The 19,058-nt window shown below is 39.6% G+C and overlaps 2 protein-coding genes across 8 annotated transcripts in view; one reads left to right on the top strand and one right to left on the bottom strand.

Annotated features, from left to right (window-relative positions):
* Positions 1 to 996: 996 nt before the first annotated feature.
* On the bottom strand, positions 997 to 6,868 carry etsrp (ETS1-related protein). 4 transcript variants are annotated; one of them, XM_023407123.2, is made up of 8 exons: positions 6,730 to 6,868; positions 5,539 to 5,620; positions 3,951 to 4,070; positions 3,786 to 3,860; positions 3,543 to 3,695; positions 3,204 to 3,443; positions 2,727 to 2,845; positions 997 to 1,875 (listed from the first exon to the last, which is right to left on the bottom strand). In XM_023407123.2, the coding sequence occupies exons 1-8, from the start codon at positions 6,793 to 6,795 to the stop codon at positions 1,618 to 1,620; spliced, it is 1,113 nt and encodes a 370-aa protein (XP_023262891.1). In that variant the 5' UTR covers positions 6,796 to 6,868; the 3' UTR covers positions 997 to 1,617. The 4 variants fall into 4 exon arrangements, with proteins under 4 accessions (XP_023262891.1, XP_023262892.1, XP_023262893.1 ...); XM_023407124.2 differs by having other exon boundaries at positions 3,543 to 3,692; XM_023407125.2 differs by having other exon boundaries at positions 3,951 to 4,037.
* A 4,217-nt stretch (positions 6,869 to 11,085) lies between these two features.
* The window catches only part of fli1rs (Fli-1 proto-oncogene, ETS transcription factor-related sequence), a 17,629-nt gene continuing 9,656 nt past the window's right edge, over positions 11,086 to 19,058 (top strand). For 2 of the 4 annotated variants that reach the window (XM_023407206.2, XM_023407204.2), the window contains exons 1-2: positions 11,086 to 11,244; positions 18,012 to 18,217. In XM_023407206.2, the coding sequence (XP_023262974.1) occupies positions 11,227 to 11,244; positions 18,012 to 18,217 (224 nt within the window). In that variant the 5' untranslated portion in view covers positions 11,086 to 11,226. Of the gene's footprint in view, positions 11,245 to 11,419; positions 11,782 to 17,960; positions 18,218 to 19,058 lie in introns of those variants that run through there. The other 2 variants (XM_023407205.2, XM_087174227.1) reach the window with 2 other exon arrangements.

The raw sequence follows: 19,058 nt of genomic DNA, 5'->3' as shown, positions 1-19,058 counted from the left end.
ATCGACTTCTGGGAGATCTGAGAGTTTTCGCTCGGACTGCAGACAGCCGCGTTTCCGCCTTTTTCTGTTAAAGAATAAACTGGGAGAGGAGACGTCCAGGAAGGAGGGAGGATGCATTTACGTCCGCTGGGAAATATGAACTTCACCCGCACACAGCTTCCAGATGTGAATGTAACATCTGACTTTACAGCCCTCTTCCTGTCACCAGCAATAAATCAGAGACAGTAGAGGATCTTTGATTAAGTTAATCACTGACGTAAACCGATGACGTAAATGAGATTCAATTTACGACTTCTGATCACTTAGGGGAGAACGGGGTTGGTTATCAAATTCATCAAAACTCGCTCACTAGAGGGCGCTGTTATAAACTGTTGAAAAAAGAGGTTTTTTCTTAGCTATGCTACAACAGGAGGATTTTTCAGACTACTATTTTTCTAATGAATTATTGTTAAAAAATTATTGTTCATTGTTCTATTTTCCTGTTTATGTTATGTCATTCCAGGATATTGTGAGGTTGTTGCATTTCAATGAAATCATTTCTAAATTCATTTTTAATAATGATTTTCTCCATTAAAATCACATAGGGACAACCAACCCCATAGTTTATGACAACCAACCCCCAAACAAGACATATTTGACACTACACATCTGCAGATTGAAAGTGACTCTATTAAGGATACAGTTTTCTAGGGATTCAAATAAAAGTAAAAAATGTGACTACCAACCCCGTTCTCCCCTACAAGTTAATTACGAGTGGCACAGGAAGGCAGCATTATGTATGGAAGTAAAGCCTTTAGCTTATACTGTGTGCTATAGGCTAAGCTAATCAGTTCTCCTGTCATACACTGACTACCCCCCACCCCCCATGCATGAGTACCAGAAACACACATTTTAATATTTTCATAATTAAATGTAGATTCTGGATGGAAAACTAAACACATTTTGCATAGGATGAAACAGCTTGTACAGTATGGAGTGAGACTCTTCACACAAATCTATGTTTATATACAGTTTATTTACACTAAACAATCATCACACAGGCTAAAACTTTCACAGTGAGTGCCAGAAAATGATCTCAGTTTGTTATTCCGATTATCAACAGAGGTAGACATGAGTTTTGTATTTAAAAAAAAATTATATAAATGCACAAAACTCTACATATGGGTTCATATAAACAGTATTTACAAATCATTAGCTCCTTACAAACACATCAAATGAAAATATGGCCCCAGATGTTGCAAAAAGCATGTGTTTATAGTGCTTCAAATGCTACTTGGATAGTTCCTGTGCTGCAGTTGTTTAGCCCTGAGGTTAAGCAGATTTATGTTTGTGGGTCAGGTATTGGAAGACTTCCATTTAGTGTTATCTATTATTTAAGAAAAGGTAACATTATCTTTAAAGACTGACTGCATGGTGAATTTATGATTTCTTTTTTCCCTGAAATGCAGCATCTACAAACTGGTTCCTGGTCTGACTGTGACAACATCACCCTACGAGGATACTGTAGTTCAGCCAGGGCTTGAAGAGGCAGTGTTCCCTTTGTAGGATGTAGTACTCTGGTAAAATATGCTGGTCACTCTCAGCCAGCAGCACCATTCCAGTCCAGGCACCCGTTTCCTACTGTGACGTCACCGCCGTTGGCACCCCAGGGCACTGCCACGACTCGGTGTTTGTGGGCAAAACGTTCAGACTGGTCAGTACTTCCTGTGCCGTCTTTCCCAGCATGCCCTGGATGTCGCAGACAAAGCGGTAGACGTAGCGTTTACCTGCCGTCTTGTGGATAATGTTCTTGTGGTAATAGTAACGCAGGCCACGGCTCAACTTCTCATAGTTCATCTTGGGTTTGTTCTTGCACTGTCCCCAGCGCTTGGCCACCTGTGGAATGAAAGAAAACCACTTAAGAGTTGAACTGAGGTGTGTTTATACCTCACAAAAACACTGAATAAACCTTCCATGTAGCAGAGGTGAAAGAAGTACTCAAATCCAATATGATAGAACGAGGTAAAAATAGGGTCACAATTTAAAGTCCTGCATTCAAAATCATACTTAAGTAAAAGTACAGATGCATTAACAGCAAAATATACTGTGATTATCAAAAGTTAACGTACTCACTCATATATGACATTATTAGACTGTAAATACTCACATATAAATGCACAGTATTTTATAGTTGCAGCTGGCTGAGACAGAGCTAGTTTTAACTACTTTATATACGGCCCCTCCAAAGGGTCACAGGATAAATCTGAGAGGTCATGAGATGGTTAAGGGGCAGCAAAGAAAACAAAGCTCTGCTACACAACTTTGTTTTCACATCTGGACTCTTCTTTCATCTTTGCTTTCTTGCAACTTATTAAATATCAATAGTTTGATTTATATTAATTTAAATCAAACAATTATGTACATCAAACCATGTGAGAAGTTTAGAGTGAAAATGTGTTTTCGGTCAAACAGCTAACAACTAATAAACATCTGAAACGTGACCAATTATGTAAAATCTTGAGTAAGTTGTAGCTACATGTTATTAATTAAATGTAATGTAATGTAATGTTAAAAGTAAAACAGTTGCATTTAAAATGTTGAGGACTAGAAGTATAAAGTAGCATAAAATGGAAATATTCAAGTAAAGTACCTCGCAATTGTACTTAGGTAAATGTACTTAGTTATGTTCCACTACTGTCATGTAGTAGTCAGCAGTGGCCTTGATCCAAAACAAGATGTTTCCTTACCTCTGTGGGGTCGGACATCTTAAACTCCCAGCCGTCTCCTGTCCAGGAGATGAAGGTACGACAGGCAGAGTCCAAAAGTAGCTCCAGTAAAAACTGCCACAACTGGATTGGACCAGAACCTGAATGAATAAATGAATAAATACATTGATTAGTTTGGGTGCAAGAGGCAATTTGGAATTATAATGGCAACAGATTTTTATTAACCTGTAATAATCAGTCGTCCAGGAAGTATTCAGATCCTTTAAGTGATAACTGTCATAAATGTAATGAATGTTTTTCTCAGTCATTTAGAGAAGCAAAGGACGACACACTTTTCTGTGGTCAGGTGAACATCTCATGTGTCCAAAATGACAGCACTTCAGGACCAGAGAGAAACATCTATATTTCTTATTTCTTGGAACTTTAATATATTTTTTGTAAACGTGTAGAGTGTTCTCATCTGATAAAGACGTAATAGATAAGACAGTATATTCCAACCTGGATAAGCTGACATTCCGGTCATGTGGCCCTCCCGGTCTGGCCTCTGTGGGTGTGTGTTTTTGCGTTTGGCCATACGGGGGCAGTACTGCTCTGACGAGTGAGGGCTGGAGCTGGCAGGGCAGGAGGCCTGAGGCGGGTGTGGTAGTGGGGCAGTGAAACTGGGAGATGAGTAATCAGGCCAGAAGGACGACGAGTGCCTCTGTCCGTCAGAGTCATAGTAGCTCTGATCTGTCTCACCTGGAACAAAGAGAGGAATTACACGCTGAACTGATAAACCAGGCCACTGGCAGGGTGATTTTTTTTCTCTTTAAATATCCATGAGTGGAAATTTCTTACTTTGTAACGCGGTTGATCCTTTTCCAGTTACAAAGGGGCTGTGGCTGTCTTCCATGGCTGGGCTGAACTGTCCACTCTGGGGCACCAGGCTCTGGTATGTCTGTGGAGACCCCTGGAATCCAGTTTGAGACTGATCTACTGTCAGTCCATCTGCTAAAGATAAAGAAAGTCAGTCAGAAAAAGGAAGTCCTTCTAAAAAGGTAATTCAGGTACATGAGTGAGACTACAGAGTCCAAGACTCACCATGTGGATATGAGGCCCACCAGTTGAACTCCTGGTATGAGTCCAGGTTGAAGAGAGCAGTGTCACTGGTGCTTACTGAGGGAAAAATAAAAGAGAGCAAATATTGTGATAAAAGTCAAAAACAACAACGACATGTGACCATAAGGTATACTTTGAGGCTCTAACCTTTGGTGTCGTAAGGATGAGAAGCTTTTGGTGGCTCTGGGTAGCTGCTCTCTGCTGGATACTGCTGCTGTGCAGGTGCTTTACTGTCTAACAGAAAAGACAGGTCTTCACCATGGTAGTCTGGAGGTTAAACACAATACAGACAGATGGAGTCAGTGAATGATGATGGAGGCAGGGCAGAAGCACAATTCATGCTTGTAAAAAAGACCATACCAGTGGTTTTTATCCTATATAATTTACATTAAAGCCAAATGTTTATTGATCAATTTCATCCTAACTGGGAAGCCAGTGGTTTCCATTTATTGCAGCACAGGATGGAATCTCACTTGCAGAGACTCAAAATTTGCTTGATTTTCATTGCATTTAAGACTTATCCACCCGTTTTTGGTCAAAGACAGGCACTATGGGGAAAGTCAGACACGAGAGTCAGCTGCTGCACAGCAAACTTTTTAAAGCAATAAATTTCTATCATCTTTTTCAGGATGCCTATGTTTAGTTACTGTTTGTCTTTTTAGTTTGATTTTCTTACAACTCAAGCTGTGAGCGCATGACTTTTTGGCAGCTGAGTGTTAAATTTCGAATGTTGGAGCGCCCGCTGAATGAGCATAACCACACTCACAGCTAAATTACAGTATCAAGATGAAAAAAGCAACTGTCTACAGCATTTCGAGCAACTTTTAAGTCTCTGCAAGTAGATTTTCTTACCATGATAAAAATGAATTGAAACCAGAGGCTGCCTTACAGGCAGGAAATGAACCTAAGAGTATATACTGTACAATTAAAAAAAAGCTAAATCTTTGGTATGGTCCTTTAAACGACAGCTCAGCTCAGGGAAACAGTCGTTAAGAGAGGAAAGATGAATTTGTAAGTTTGGGTTATTATCTTTGTGGTGGATGTTGACACAAGGAAAAGCAATTTGTTTACTGTGGAATCAGCATCAGGCACTCAAGCCCATGCACCCCAGGTTTGTTCAGCTCAATGGATGGGGGCAGCTATGAGGAGGAAACAGGGGAGGGAGGGAGAGGAAGAGAGAGGAGGAAACGCCAGTGGAGGGAGTGTGACAGAGTAGTGATGGAGGGATGGGGGGGGGGGTCTCTAAATCTGTTCGAGGAGGAAGTCTGGAGGAAAGGATTAGGGAGGGGAGTGCAACATGGAGAGTGTCTTTAACCTGACCACCCCGTTTGTCTTGGTCTTTGTCTACCTCCGCCCATTTGAGCATTATTCACTCAGACACACACACACACACACACACACACACACACACACACAGCAGTACACAGCAGTACCCCATTATCCTGACAGCTTGTGGGTTTGAGCGAGAGCCCCCAGTGTGAAGGTCGCACAGAGAAAGCTCTGACAGCTGTGATGATACTGTCTGCGAAAATATTTCCTCTGTCCTTCAGCTGCTCAGGTTCAGAGGAAACAGATCGCACAAACATTAAAAAAAAAAAAAAAAATGTTGTCCTTATATCTGACTGGGCTGCTCACCGCTGAGAGTTTAAACCTCGTACTATCACCAGGACAAAAGTCATGGTGTTTAACTTGTGATGCAGCAACATCACAGAGTCAAGGGATTCCCTAAACTCACCATAGGATGCAAAGTCGAAGCCAGCTGGCACTTCCTGTGTCCTGAAGTCTTCTGTGTAATATCCAGTCTGGCAAATCTCCATCTGTGTTGAAAGAGCCATGTGATTACAAGTTTCATCATTAATGCAAGTTTCAGCACTTACTGTTGATCAATATCTAGAGGCAGAGGCAACAGTCATGGCTGGTTTAACCTCCTGTGGGTCCTGGGGCAAAATATTGTTATTGGGCCCCTATAGTGAACCTCACCATTCCTTGGCAATTTCATTATTTCCCCAGACAGCCAGAAACCAGCCAGTACTCAGGAGCTGAAATGATCAGTTTATTACTCAATTGACAGAAAATTAATTGGCAACAATTTCGATGATTAACTTTTTAAAGCTAAAATGCCAAAAGATTCACTGGTACCAGGTTCTCAAATGTGAAGGTTTGATGGTTTTCAGGGAATAATGACCAGCATTTTTTCACTATTTGCTGACATTTTAAACATTAAACAATCAATCGATCATTAAAAAAACAACAACTATCAAACAGATTAATAATAAAAAAATCATTGATTGCAGTCTTGCAGTATTTCTGTTGTGGAATAATACGACCCCTACCAAGGTTTTCTGAGTGTTAATTATTTGACACACCCAGAAAGAATTCAAGCAAATTGATAAAACTTCAAATCAAATGAGTTTTTTGGCTGAGTCCCTCTACAAGACCGGGCCACAAGATGTGCTTCAAATTTATAACAAATTTTCAATTATTCAGATTACGTAGACCTAAATGATATGAAGTAAACCTGAGACTTTTGGGGCTCTTGGGGGTCTGGGACCCCTGGTGACTTGTCCTGTTTGCCAGGTTGGTAATCTAGCCTCCGCAAAAATAACCAGTGACAGAGAACATCAAAGTCCCAATACATTTTTACAGCCACAAGAGTAAGGATGCATTTTACAGTTATTTTCATCATCAATAATTATTTTTCTGATTAATCAATTAATCATTTATTTTATAAAATGTTGGAAACTAGTGAAAAAACCTGATTAGCTTACTCAGTCTTTAGTAGGATTCAGTGTGATAAATGATTAAAGACAAACTAGGCAACAGAAGCTGTAACCTGGATGCAATGAATGAATGAAATCATTTTCTGGATTATTTCCTTTATTTTCAATGAGGAAATAAAATAAATGAAATTCAATTGAAAACCTACCTTTACTTCCGAGTCTTTGCTGTCTGTGTGTCTGTCTCCAGGTTTGATGACAGTGTCCCAGTACATCACTTTCTTCCCTTCTCTCTCTATTCGTCGCTGTTTTCCAGACGTTTACACGCTACTATACAACTGTGTGGCCAGTGTCCGGTCGGACCGGTCCCGTTATAAACCAGTAGGGAGGTGGTGGGAGGGGCGCGTGACCGCTTTGCGTCGTGACCAGCGTTTGTTTAACAGCACGTGACGTCAAACCCCCCCCCCCCCCCCCCCCATATCGCTTCCCCCTAGCAACCAAAGATTCATTCATAAAAATAAAAAAAACAATACTCACTGGTTTATATGTGCTAGCTAATAATCAAAATGGAGGTTAAAAGAGGAAAATGCCGCAGACTCGTAATAATAATATTTATAAGAACAAAAAAGCTACAATACAGTCTAATTCAGTTATAAGTGAAAGGTTGGAAAAAATCCTTATTTTGTCTATTTTTAAGTGAAAAGAAAACACAACCATTAAACTGCAAACAGACATTAAAATGGGCCTTTCTTCAAATATTCATGCCCAGGTATTTTTTATGTCATGAGCTTAAAAAACAGTGATTGTGGCATGTGCACTAACTCAGTATGTAATTCCTTCCTCTTTGCCTACTGTTGAGCATGAGGGTGGAAATATTCCACTTTCGGGGGTTGTGTGGCTGCCAGTGGCACAGGAAACACTGCGCGGACAGAGGGAAGAACAGATTCCACTAAATATCAGCAAATTATGGATGCAAATGTCCTGCCGTCAGTCGAGAAACTGAAACTGAAAAGAGGCTGGCTTCTTCATCGGGACAGTGATCCAGAGCAGATCTCAAAATCCACCATGAGCTACTTCAAGAAACACAAGATGAAACCTTTGGAACGGGGCCTCACAGTCCCCGGACCTGAACATCCTTGATGATTTGTGGGCAGATAAACATGGTGTGTGTTCAAGACAACCTGAAAATATCTCAGGACTTAAAAGAGATCTCCAGGAAGAGAGATTGAAAAATCCTTGAGCTTCTGGACCTGTGGTGCATGTGCAAGCTGTGGTATCTTGGTGAAAGGGGGGTTATTAAGTAGTAGGGTCCCAAGCTTTGGCACATGCCACAACTACCTACTGTTTGTCAGTTTAAGTTCATAAAGTAAAACAGTTCATTAGTGTTTGAAGAAATGCTTTTTTATTTTAATATCTGTTTGGTGCTTTCTGTACCCAAAATGTAAATGTATGACACATTTATTACTGAAAACAGTCCCTACAATAAATCTCCTGTTCCGAACAACACAGTCATGTGACTGACTCATTGCTGAGTTCCCCTGTATAAACAGAGCCCTACAGATAAAACCATACCTTTAAAATATGTGATTATTCACTTGTATTCTATTAGTTCATTTTTCCAGGGACAATGCTCATTGATCAACAGGGGAGAAAACAACTGAGAATGAGGCTATCTCCCTCACCACATGTTCATAAGAACTCAAACAAATAAACAAATTGAAGATATTTCCTCACTGCAGGTTTCAAACTTCTCTAATGTGATTTTTTTTTTGGTGGTTTCCTTAAAGTCATGGTAGTAATTAGTCCGTTAATCGATTAGTTGATAGACAGAAGATTAATTGGAAAACTAATTTAATCGAGAAATCATTTAAGTAGGCCTAATTGTTCAAGCAAAAATACCTTTTTTTTTTCTAGTTTCAGCTTTTTTTCCAGCTGATATTCTCCAGTTTTGGACTGTTGATTGGACAAAAAAAGACATTTGAAGATAATGATGATAACATGATTTTTGATTACTTTTTTTTTTTTTTTTTACTATTTTCTAAAAAATTAATTAATCCAAAAAATAAATAAATAAAAGAAAAAAAGCCGATTAATTCATAATGAAAATAATTATCATCCCTAAAAGCAGCATGTCTCATAAAATGTACCTATATGATATATCATAATGAACAACTTGACCAGTTACAGTATATTGTTGATCTACTTCCTTTTATCAAGGGGGCTCTTCTTAAAGCCTAAACATAATCAAATAGTCCCTACATTTGCAGTCCTATTGAGGATGGGACACAAAGACAATAGTTCACTGGGTTGGAAACATCAATCAGTGTATTTTTATTCTATCACTGAATGGCCTTAACATATTTCAAAGCTGCGGTCATTCTGATTGTCTGACAGGCGGGCCTGAATAACTGAGCCGCAGTCTGGGTGGGGATGAAGTGCATGCTTTTGAAATCAGAGCTTTGTCAGTAGGTTTTAATGAGGTGGGAGAAAAAAAAGACTCTGTATCTTTAGAAACCATTCGCCAAAACAATGGCCCGTAAAAAAAAAAAAAAACACCCAAGTACTTGCTGAAGAAAGTCTGAAATCACAGCGTGAGTGGCTGCAGCAGATAAGGCCGAGGCCAGGGCCTTGTATAAACAAACATCTCTGCTATTCTCCTCCGAAAGGGAGGAAAACACACACACACACACACACACACACACACACACACACTGAGGGCCGGGCTCCATCTGGAAAAGTGGAGCCGGGTGAAATCGTGCGCGTCGATGGGAGACGAGAGTCGTGATTGGGAGCCTCGCCTCAACACAAGGACACAACCGGGATAAAGTTACACAACACGTGAAGTGATTAACAACCGTCTGCAGCGAGCTATCGGCTGGGGATAATTACTCTGAGGGGTCAGCTGAATACAAACGCGCCACATCAGCCGGAAATCAGAATAAAGACCGTTTTAATGGCACTCAGGAGCGGACGCTTCCTGAAAAGTATCAATAGTTTAATTTACTTCGAAAAATCAACCATAATCCGTTGATTGAACACATCTATATCTAATGTAGTGCAGCCAGCTCATATACCTGTGATCCCTCATATCCTCACCGAGGATCTCTCTGTGTGCTTTTTTAAAAAGTCAGTATTTTCTACTTTTCTACTTTTTGAATGTTTCCAGCTGTTTCCAAAGGATTTCAACAATTTACAATGATGTAACAAATATTCAGGTCTTTTAATAAGTACCATTATGTAAAATTATAGTCCTTTAGAAAGCCCTGCATTCAAAATGTTCCTCAAGTAGATGAAGGCTTACGTAAATATCAGCTTTAAGTGAAAAGTATCAAAGAAAAATAGCTTCTGTCAGTGTCAATACTCTGACTGAAGTAGGCAGCATTTTATGGTCATGTTGCATTGTGGGTAATGAAAGTGACAGGTTTTGACAAGTAAGATGAATGTATGGAATATAAAGGACAATATCTCTGGTTCTGCTGCATTGATTTTGATCCTTTTTTAAAGAAATGGTTAATCGATGTTAGAGGATGTTAGAGAAGTGTGATAATCGGGGGAGAACTTCTGTCGTCAGACACAAGAGGAAGAAGGAGTCCTGCAACAGACGGTTGGACCCCCACAGAGCCCTGATCTCAGCATCATGGAGTCAGTCTGGGATCACATGAAGAGACAGAAGACACTCTGGCAGGTTCTCCAAGATACAAAGAACAACCGAACTGAAAAACTGGTGCTGTTTTAAAGACACCAATACTGATTTGATTAAGTTTGACCCAACATTAGACATGCAATGACAAAAAATATAAAATGAAAGAAAATAAAACAAGCTACAGGCGTTTCTCAAAACATTTTCTGCACATTTACCCATCTCTCCTCCCTGGTAAACTGTACCAACGTTTGAGCACCCACGCACTGAAAAGATTTAGATTAAAAATAACCATATTCATGATTTTTTATTTACACTCAAATACCAGTAAATAACCCTGTAGAGGCTATTTACTCATGCATGTATACGAAAGCACAAAGGCTAATTTGATAGATATTTTGTATTATTATTATTATGATGATGATGATGATGATGATTATTATTATTATTACTACGTCAAACCCTTTGTCAATGAAAAAACATGTCAACTTACGTTGGAACCACAAAAGCTATTTTTGTTCTGACATGGTGGACTTTTCAATGACCCTTCATTTTCACTGTGGTTAAACTATACTGCAAAAAATACACACACACACACACACACACACACACAAATCTGTTGTTTCAAACGAAAACATGGGAGTTTATGGGCTTTGACCTCATATGTCTTAGCATCAGTATAATTCCACGCATTAATCCAACACATACACATACACTCACAAACTAGAAAGCTTTTTGTTTTTCTTTCTGAGCAGACAGTGTTGGTTTCATGAGAAGCCGCTTCATGCTTTCAGTGTTAAGTGTGACTTCACTTCCCAATTTCGAGAGAGCAAAAGAGAGAGAAGAGAGAGAGAGAGAGAGAGAGAGAGAGAGAGAGAGAGAGAGAGAGAGAGAGAAGAGAAAAAACCTGCCATCCGGTTATGGTCTGTGAGCAAAAAATTGTAACTGCAATGGTTTGCGCCATAGAGCCAATGCACCGCTGCATGAATTGAAGTGAGGTTAGAGGCTAAATCAGCTGTTACATTTACAAAAACGACTAAATGACAAAGACTGCGAGGCTGCTGCGATGGACTGTACGATAAAGGTGAGTTTGATTTGTTTCTAACGCTGCTGCTGGCGGTGAAAATGACAGGCGGCCACCCACACCAGCCCTGAGTCTGCTGAGTGAGAGAGTCAAGGCGGTGATGCGAGCTCCCCACTCTTTCCTTCTTGTACAAAATTTCCTCTTCCTTCCCGTTCGTGGTTGTATGTCGGCTCTATAATAACACAACTAACCACTACCATCTTTACACTCAGATAAAAACACAAATTGGTGGCCGGTTAGACGCGTAAAAGAGGATTTCCAAACGCACACCTTTCGTTTTTTTTTTTTTAATTGCTTTGTTCAATCGAGCTCATCTGGCACTGTCCACGGAACCGCAACAGCAACAACAAAAATAAGGCGCAGAAAGTGAAATTATTGAACACTGACAAACGTATTTTTGTTCAACGAAGAGTAAGTTAATGAAGGCATGCAGGACTTTCTTGGTGCGCACAAGGCAGGTGTCCCTGAAGGCGCCATGGATCGGTTTGGATACAGAGCTGCTTTCAGAGAGCAGGACCCGTTCCCATCAGATGACTGGTATTTCACATTTCATACTATTACAGCTACACCTGTTTATCTTCTCCTGACGACCACAACGCCGTTAATTGTTTCCATATCTCACCTTCTAAGAAACGCAGAAATAAAGGCCTCCACGTCCGCAATTCAAATCGACTTTTGAAAAAAATGAAATTAACACTGAAAACTGATTATTGCGCAATGAGGGAAAAGGCAAACATGTTTTAATCTGCTGATGTGGGCCGTAAATAGAAATCCATGCAATTTTTTAACGAATGTGCGTCTGATATGCCACATCGGGCCTGGAGGGTTTTATTTTATTTTTTAATTTATTTCTGCAACAACATATTCTTGCAGCCTTTTAAAGTATTTTCTACTAATTTCGACGAAATATCAATATCGACAGTCCTAACTTGTTAAAAACGATTTATTACTAATTACTTGATATTTCAACCATGATGAATGTGGGATTCAGCCTTTAGTAAAACCAGTTTAAAAAGGCTTTTGAAAAAAAGGGGCCTCAGTAGATTGAGGAACTAATAATTGTAGCTACTCATTTCTCTCGTTTTACTTCAACAAATATATATTTATACACACACACACACACACACACACTGGTGCATGTTGGACAATAATAGATTCAGTTACATTATTTTTGTTAAGATAAAGGAGGGGGTAATTAAAAGGTTCAACGCAGTATAATTTTGAGCATGAGGATATCGTCAAACAAAAACTTCATGAATAAACAAAATCATAAATTTAGAATTTATTTACGTGTTTGCTGTTTCAATTCTGGCACAGAAATGTGATTCTTCGGTGGTAAAACATACTTATTATTATTTAGATACTTATTCTCTTGAATTCTGTCGCAGACAGATTGTGCGTTTGAGGTTATTTTAAGTGTAATTTATAGCTGCAAACGGGAGCACTTGTCAGGTGTCGTTATCTGAACTCAACAGGCTTCCTGTCTCAAACCTCAGACTTTCCGCACACATTTCCGTTCCCTGGACCAAAAAAAAAGAAAAGTCAAAAAAGCAACAAAACCTCTCCAGAAAGAAACGAAGTGGACAAACGGAGGCGCTGCAGTGTTTAAACTCTACAATGTCCGCTCACACAGGCTGTGAGGTGAAGCCGCTCTAACGGGACTGGCTGTGTGTTTGCGGCCTGCAGAGGCCTGCGTGCTGCCAGCCTCCGAGCTGTGAAAACCGCACAGTTGTTTGTGTAGCAGAAAAGCGCAGCTGCTCAGGCCTTTGCAAAATCAGCTTGCCTTAACTTTTACTTCTGCTTTCTGCCACTTGCCTCAGACACAGCGAGGACACAGGGACCTGCCTTTGCACAACTTGATCTCATGGCCTGTTATTGTAGGCTACACCTTATTTTGTGTGAGCGTGGGTTTTTAATCTAATATGCCCCCATATGGCCTTGACAGGAGCTGACACCCATTTGACACCTTTAATTAAAAAGAAAAACTTAGTATTTGGAGCCAAGTGTAAACGGGTGCTCAGTAAAACACAGCACTTTCATTTCTTAAAACACACAGTCCCCACAAATCATTAGGTTTCTACAAGTTTTAAAAGATCTTTTTTGTCAACCCTTTGAGAGTGGCACCGCTTTTAAAAGTCATATAAGTTCAGTATTAGTCTCTAAAGTTTCAAATCTATCTGAGATTTCACATCAAATCTCCATCGATCCACAACACACACAAACAGTTTCAGGATGACCAAAACAGCATGAATGAAACAGGAATTATTTTTAAGGCTGCAGTGCACTTTACTGTAGGTGGGACCAAAATGTGTCACTAATCAGCTTCTTTATTAGCACATTACAAATTGGAAATCGATTATTGGTGTTTCCAAACAAGGACAAGGGTTGATTTCCCTGTCTATAAAGATGTAAGAAAGTAGCTGTTAACCACATCATTCGATGCAATTTGGGCCATTGGTTCCCAACTTTTTTGGTTTGTAATCAACCAAAAAAATCCCTTTAAATCACCTTCCTTTCACTTTTAAAGGCCCAGAGATGTAAAATTACCCTTAAAGTCATATAAAAAAAAGCTAAGAAAATTTTGTCCAGCAGATATTTAGTTTTTCTGCTTTCCTATCTTGATCTTCATTTTATGATTCCTCCAATTTATCTTGCGTTCCCCCGGGGAACCGCTGGTTTTAGGTTACCAGTATGAACCGATCAACAGCAGATTCTGCAACTATTCTATAATTGATTAGTCGTCATTTTCGAAACGACAAAAATTTGATGGTTCCAGCTCCTCAAATGTGAGAATGGCTGATTTACCTTGTTATCACAACAACTGAATTCCTTCAGGGGTTTTAACTTTTGGTCAGAGAAAAAAAAACATTTGATGACGTCATCTTGGCCTCTAAAGGATTTTTCACAGGCATTCACGTGCATTTTTCACAATGTTCTGATGTTTTCTACAGACCAGATGATCAACCGAGAAAACAATCGTCAGATTAAATGATTGATAATGGAAATAATCACTAGTTGCAGCTGTAGTTTCCAGATGTGGTTTTCAAAGTTGACTTCAGCCAAGAAACACTAGAAAACTAGTGAAATCACTCACTCACTCGCTTACTCATTCGCTCACTTGCTCAGGCTTCTGCTCCACCTACATAAGAAAAAAGAAATCGTATCTACAAAAAACTTCGCTTGACATGTTTTTCTAGAGCAGAATTTCTTATGTAACTTCACGGTAAGAGGCACAGAGCAGGGCAGAGTGTCCAAGAGGTTAGACAAGCAGGATTGGGACCCAAAGGTCGCCGGTTCGAATCCCTGGACGACAGGAAGAAATGTGAGTCGGGGGAGTGAATGAACAGCGCTTTCCTCTCCCTCGGCATCCATGGCTGAAGTGCCCTTGAGCAAGTGTCCCAACCTGCTCACTGCTCCTAAATGTATATGTGTTCACTATGGATGGGTTAAATGCAGAGGTCAGATTTCCTGTGTGTGTAATCATGCTTGAGCTGTGGCTTTTTAAAACATGTCTGATTCACAACATGACTACCACCTAATATCGCATCCAGGCTGTGCTAAAAATCTGTAGAAAATTTGAGCTGAGGCTTTTAAACTGCATCAGGTTAGGTAATTAAAGTCAAACATGGTGGTATTTTACTTCGATTTAGTCTTTTTCCTGTGGTTAAACTGTGAATCTAAAGTGTTAATTTTTTAAACATATAAGAAGGATGAACCCCAATGTCGTAAACAAGGTCTTGGTTTGAGCAAGACTGCATGATGCAACCTGCAAAGCTGCTGACTTAAAGCCATGTTTGAAAAGTTTCCATACAGGAGTTCACATTTGTTCTCTCACTGCAAGTGAAGAGGTTTACATGTTTACTATCAAACTGAATATAACCGGTGTAAATTTTAGGACATCAAGGCACAAGGCAGCATCAGCTTCAAAAAGGTCATGTTTTTTTAAAAGTTGTTTTGTGTCACTGAGCAACAGGCTGAAACACACTGAACAGGAAGTCAGTTGTGGCATTAGCGGTCAGGCCACATTTTGGTATATTTGTATCAGTGTGCAGAGGGTAGAGAGAAAGAGAGAAAGAGAGGGAGAGAGAGAGAGAGAGAGAGAGAGAGAGCGCAAGGGGAAGATAAAGAAAGAGCGGGAGTGTGTTTGTGGTTGTGAAAGCATGAGCTTGTCACTGAATATACTGTGAAAACTGAATGTGATGAGCGTCTTCGAGTCACGATAATATCAACAGTTTTGTGCGTTGAGCACAAAAAAAACCAACAAAAAAACCTGTAGAAAATCATCTTTAACCACGAGATACAACTGTTCACTATCTTGCATTCTCATGAGAATTTGCTGTCGACAGCCTCTTTTATCCCACTTTCAGCCAACTGTTTCACTTCTGCAGAGCGATGGGCCTCTGAAGGCACTCAGCGTGTCAGAGGGAGACAATCAGCTGAAGAAGAAAACAGGGAGTGCGGTCAAAAGAAAGCTGAGCAGGACTAAATGAAGTCCCGCTAAACACTTCTGTCTTTAAAAAGACATGCAGATTTTTTTTTATACTTTAGCTTAGCATGCAGAATCAGATATCCATCACCTAAAACTATGTTTTACATTTAAAGCCCTTACTTTACAGAATAAAATATAATGTAGCAGTAGCAGAGTAACACTGCATATGTGGAAAAAAGTTGCCTAAACACTTTCGTGGCTCCAGAGGGAGCTGTGTGAAGTCTCAAATGATGTCGCTTGAGTGAATGTTCGACAGAACTCTCGACAATCAAGTTGCATTGTGGGTAATGTAGGCACCAAAAGAAGAATGCATGGATTAAGTTGACATCTTTGATTCTGCTACATTGATGTGGACATTGTTTTAAAATTAGCCATTCTATGTTTCACAAGAGCTAAATGCTAAATCTTGTAATTCACCATATACTTTTGTGTCTTTAAATCTTGAGCAACTTTTATTGGGTTTTTTTATTTAATTTGAAATCAAACTTAAATTTATTTATTTATTAAATTTTTTACTCAGACCTTTTACCTGTGCTTTCTTCAAAATGGGCGTACCCATTACACATCAGCAGCAGCAGCAGCAGCAGCAGGTTGCTGAGACCCCACATGCACTGTTGATTTCTGTATCAGTTTCTCTGCAGCCTCAAGGAAATGCCAAACTGTGTGCCATGCATTAAGATGTGATTAACAATGCTTAAGTAACAATTGAGCTAAAAAAAAAACCACTAAGGGCAAAAAAAAAAAGGAAAGAGAAAATAAAAACAATGCGAAGGCGGCACTTCAATCAAGGCTATGCTCTTCTGGCTATCCGATGAACCCGACCCCCTCTCCACAGGCCTTTAGTGTTGTTTTCCAGCTTTAAAATGACCCACATTTTTACATTGTGCCCCCCTCCTCCACCATTTCCTCTCTCTTGGCCTGTGCCAAAAGGTTCCTCCGCACATGGCGGCCAGGTTTCCTGTAGGCCACTGACAAAGCACGGCACTGACGTACAAGGCCTGAAGACAATGCTCAACTCCTCTAAACAAACACGCACTTGCACCCACTTAGACTGCTGTGGTCGCATCACGCATTACAAATGCACGCGCTTAGTTCGAGCAGCAGACAGAACAACAGGTCCAGTGTTTGCGTGAGATGAAAGTGCCACCTTGGGTTGGTTGTGAGGCCTCGTTGAAGGTGCTGAATACAGGAAGACGGACTAAAATCTTGATTAGACTCCACCTTGAGCTAACACCCCTCCTCCCCCCTCGCAACCCCAATTCTAACGACAAAATAAAACTGTGGCTGAAGCTACTGATGTTCTTTAAGATTAGCCAGCCTCCTGACTCCCTTCACACATAGTTTCACTTGCCATTTCACTCCTCAGTGTTTTTCCCAGTGGTTTGATAACCTCTGAACCTGAACCTTTTGCACCAATAACAGGGGAATACCATTAACTTTTAAGCATTATAACATGCAATGAAGAAACGTTGTCGGTTATACAATAACAGTTACATCAGAGCAACAGAAAAGAAAAACAAACAATGTCACAGCAACAAAACTAAAACAGCAAATCTTTATGTATCTCTATAAATATTTATAATAGTCCACAAAAGGATGCAGCAGAAAAGAGGGAAAGAAGTTGTGTGCAAATTAATAGAAAATCAGTTCCCCAGATTTTTGAAGACACTGATTTTTGGACAGTGTTGGACAGTCTGTCTTTACATTTCATGTTGTTTTAACACTTTCAAGCCAGTTTTCTATAGTTGGTGAATAATACTGAAACCATTTACAAATTTCATTTTACTCTCCAGTCAGTATTTTAAGAAGCTAGGATACAGGAGATGTTATTTCCTGTAATTTTTTTTTTTGTATATCCTCTGCAAAGTATGGTTAATGATTTCGTGATTCACAATTTCCATTAGAAAAGGGAGAAAATTTAATCCTTAATTGGAAGTTTTCTTCTCTACTAAGAGTGAGTTTTAAAAAAAGTAAATCTGTCTGAATCTGTGGCTCCACTGTTAAATATATATATATATATATATATATATATATATTTTTTTTTTATTTTTTGATTTTTTTTGATTTATAAAGTTCAGATTAAAGTTCCATCTTTATAATCTGTTGTGCTGGTTTTGTTAGTTCTTATAGCCACTGAGGTTTTACTTCTGTTTATGTTTAGTGAAGCATCTTCAGTGGAATAAACTGAGTCTGTGCATGGAAACAAAAAAAGAGTTTCCACAGGTTGTGACCTGACACATTGATGGCAGACACTGACCTCTGTGGCTCTGTTGGACAGGAAGCGCTGTCCGTGGTGAGTGAGGATCAGCCCATTTTCGAGCCGCCCTTCCCCGCAGCCCCAGCCATGCACATGAAGGCTGAGATGACGTCGCCCGGCGGGTTCAGCCAGGCCTCCAAGCAGAGTCCCGAGCCCACCGAGCCAGAATGGGTGGGGTCAGCAGCGCCGAACCCTGGGAAAAGAGGCGAACACGTCAATGGAACCAGGTGAGTCAGGACCAGCCGGGGCCGCAGGGGAGAACAGGTTCCCGCATTATCTGATTGTATCTTTGTTACAGTCCATGCCAACAGTCAGGTGTTTTCCAGACCCTGAAAAAATTTGTTTATTCCTCACTTACCAAATGCAGCGATGTCATTATACAGTAAACCATCATTGATAGGTGAAAATCTTGAATTCCAAACATGGTACTTTTGGAGATTTAACTTTAACTAAAAGGATTACACATGGTCTGTGGTGGGAAGTAATTAAATACATTTACTCAAGTATTGTTCTTTAGTAAAATCATGATGTACTGTTGTACTGTTGCTTCTTCTCCACCACGTTTCAAAAGGAAATGTACTTATTCCACCACTACATTCAGCTGACATCTAGTCAAGTTAAATTTATTTAATTAACTGCTCAAGTTATCCAAGTAAAAAAAAGAAAAAAGAAAAGAAAATATATCTGTAATGTAGAACTTTTTCTTTTCTTCTTTCCCATCACATTAATCATTTCAAAACCCCTCAAGATTTATCTGTTGACCCCCTGCGGGGGGCCTGACCCCAAGTTTGGTAACTACTGGCTGAACTACTTAACTGTCCATGAAGTAGTTTAAAATAGCTCAAAATTAACATTAAAATGATGCTCACACCTTGATGCAGTATTAACAATCATATATTTTACTATATATTGTACTTTTGACAAGTACTTTTTAGAGTTATATTACTTTTTTGAAAATACTTATGCTTATGTATTTTTACTTAAGTAGGATTTTGAATGAAGGGCTTTTAATTGTAACAGTATTTTTACATTGTTGTGTTGGTACTTAAAATATCTGAAGCCCCCCCA

The sequence above is a fragment of the Seriola lalandi genome, unplaced genomic scaffold, assembly GCF_002814215.2.
Source record: "Seriola lalandi dorsalis isolate HSWRI2012SDOR001 ecotype SW California unplaced genomic scaffold, Sedor1 jcf7180002054330, whole genome shotgun sequence".
Taxonomy (NCBI): domain Eukaryota; kingdom Metazoa; phylum Chordata; class Actinopteri; order Carangiformes; family Carangidae; genus Seriola; species Seriola lalandi.
Note: the sequence above shows the minus strand (reverse complement) of the source record. Positions and strands in the feature narration are given on the sequence as shown.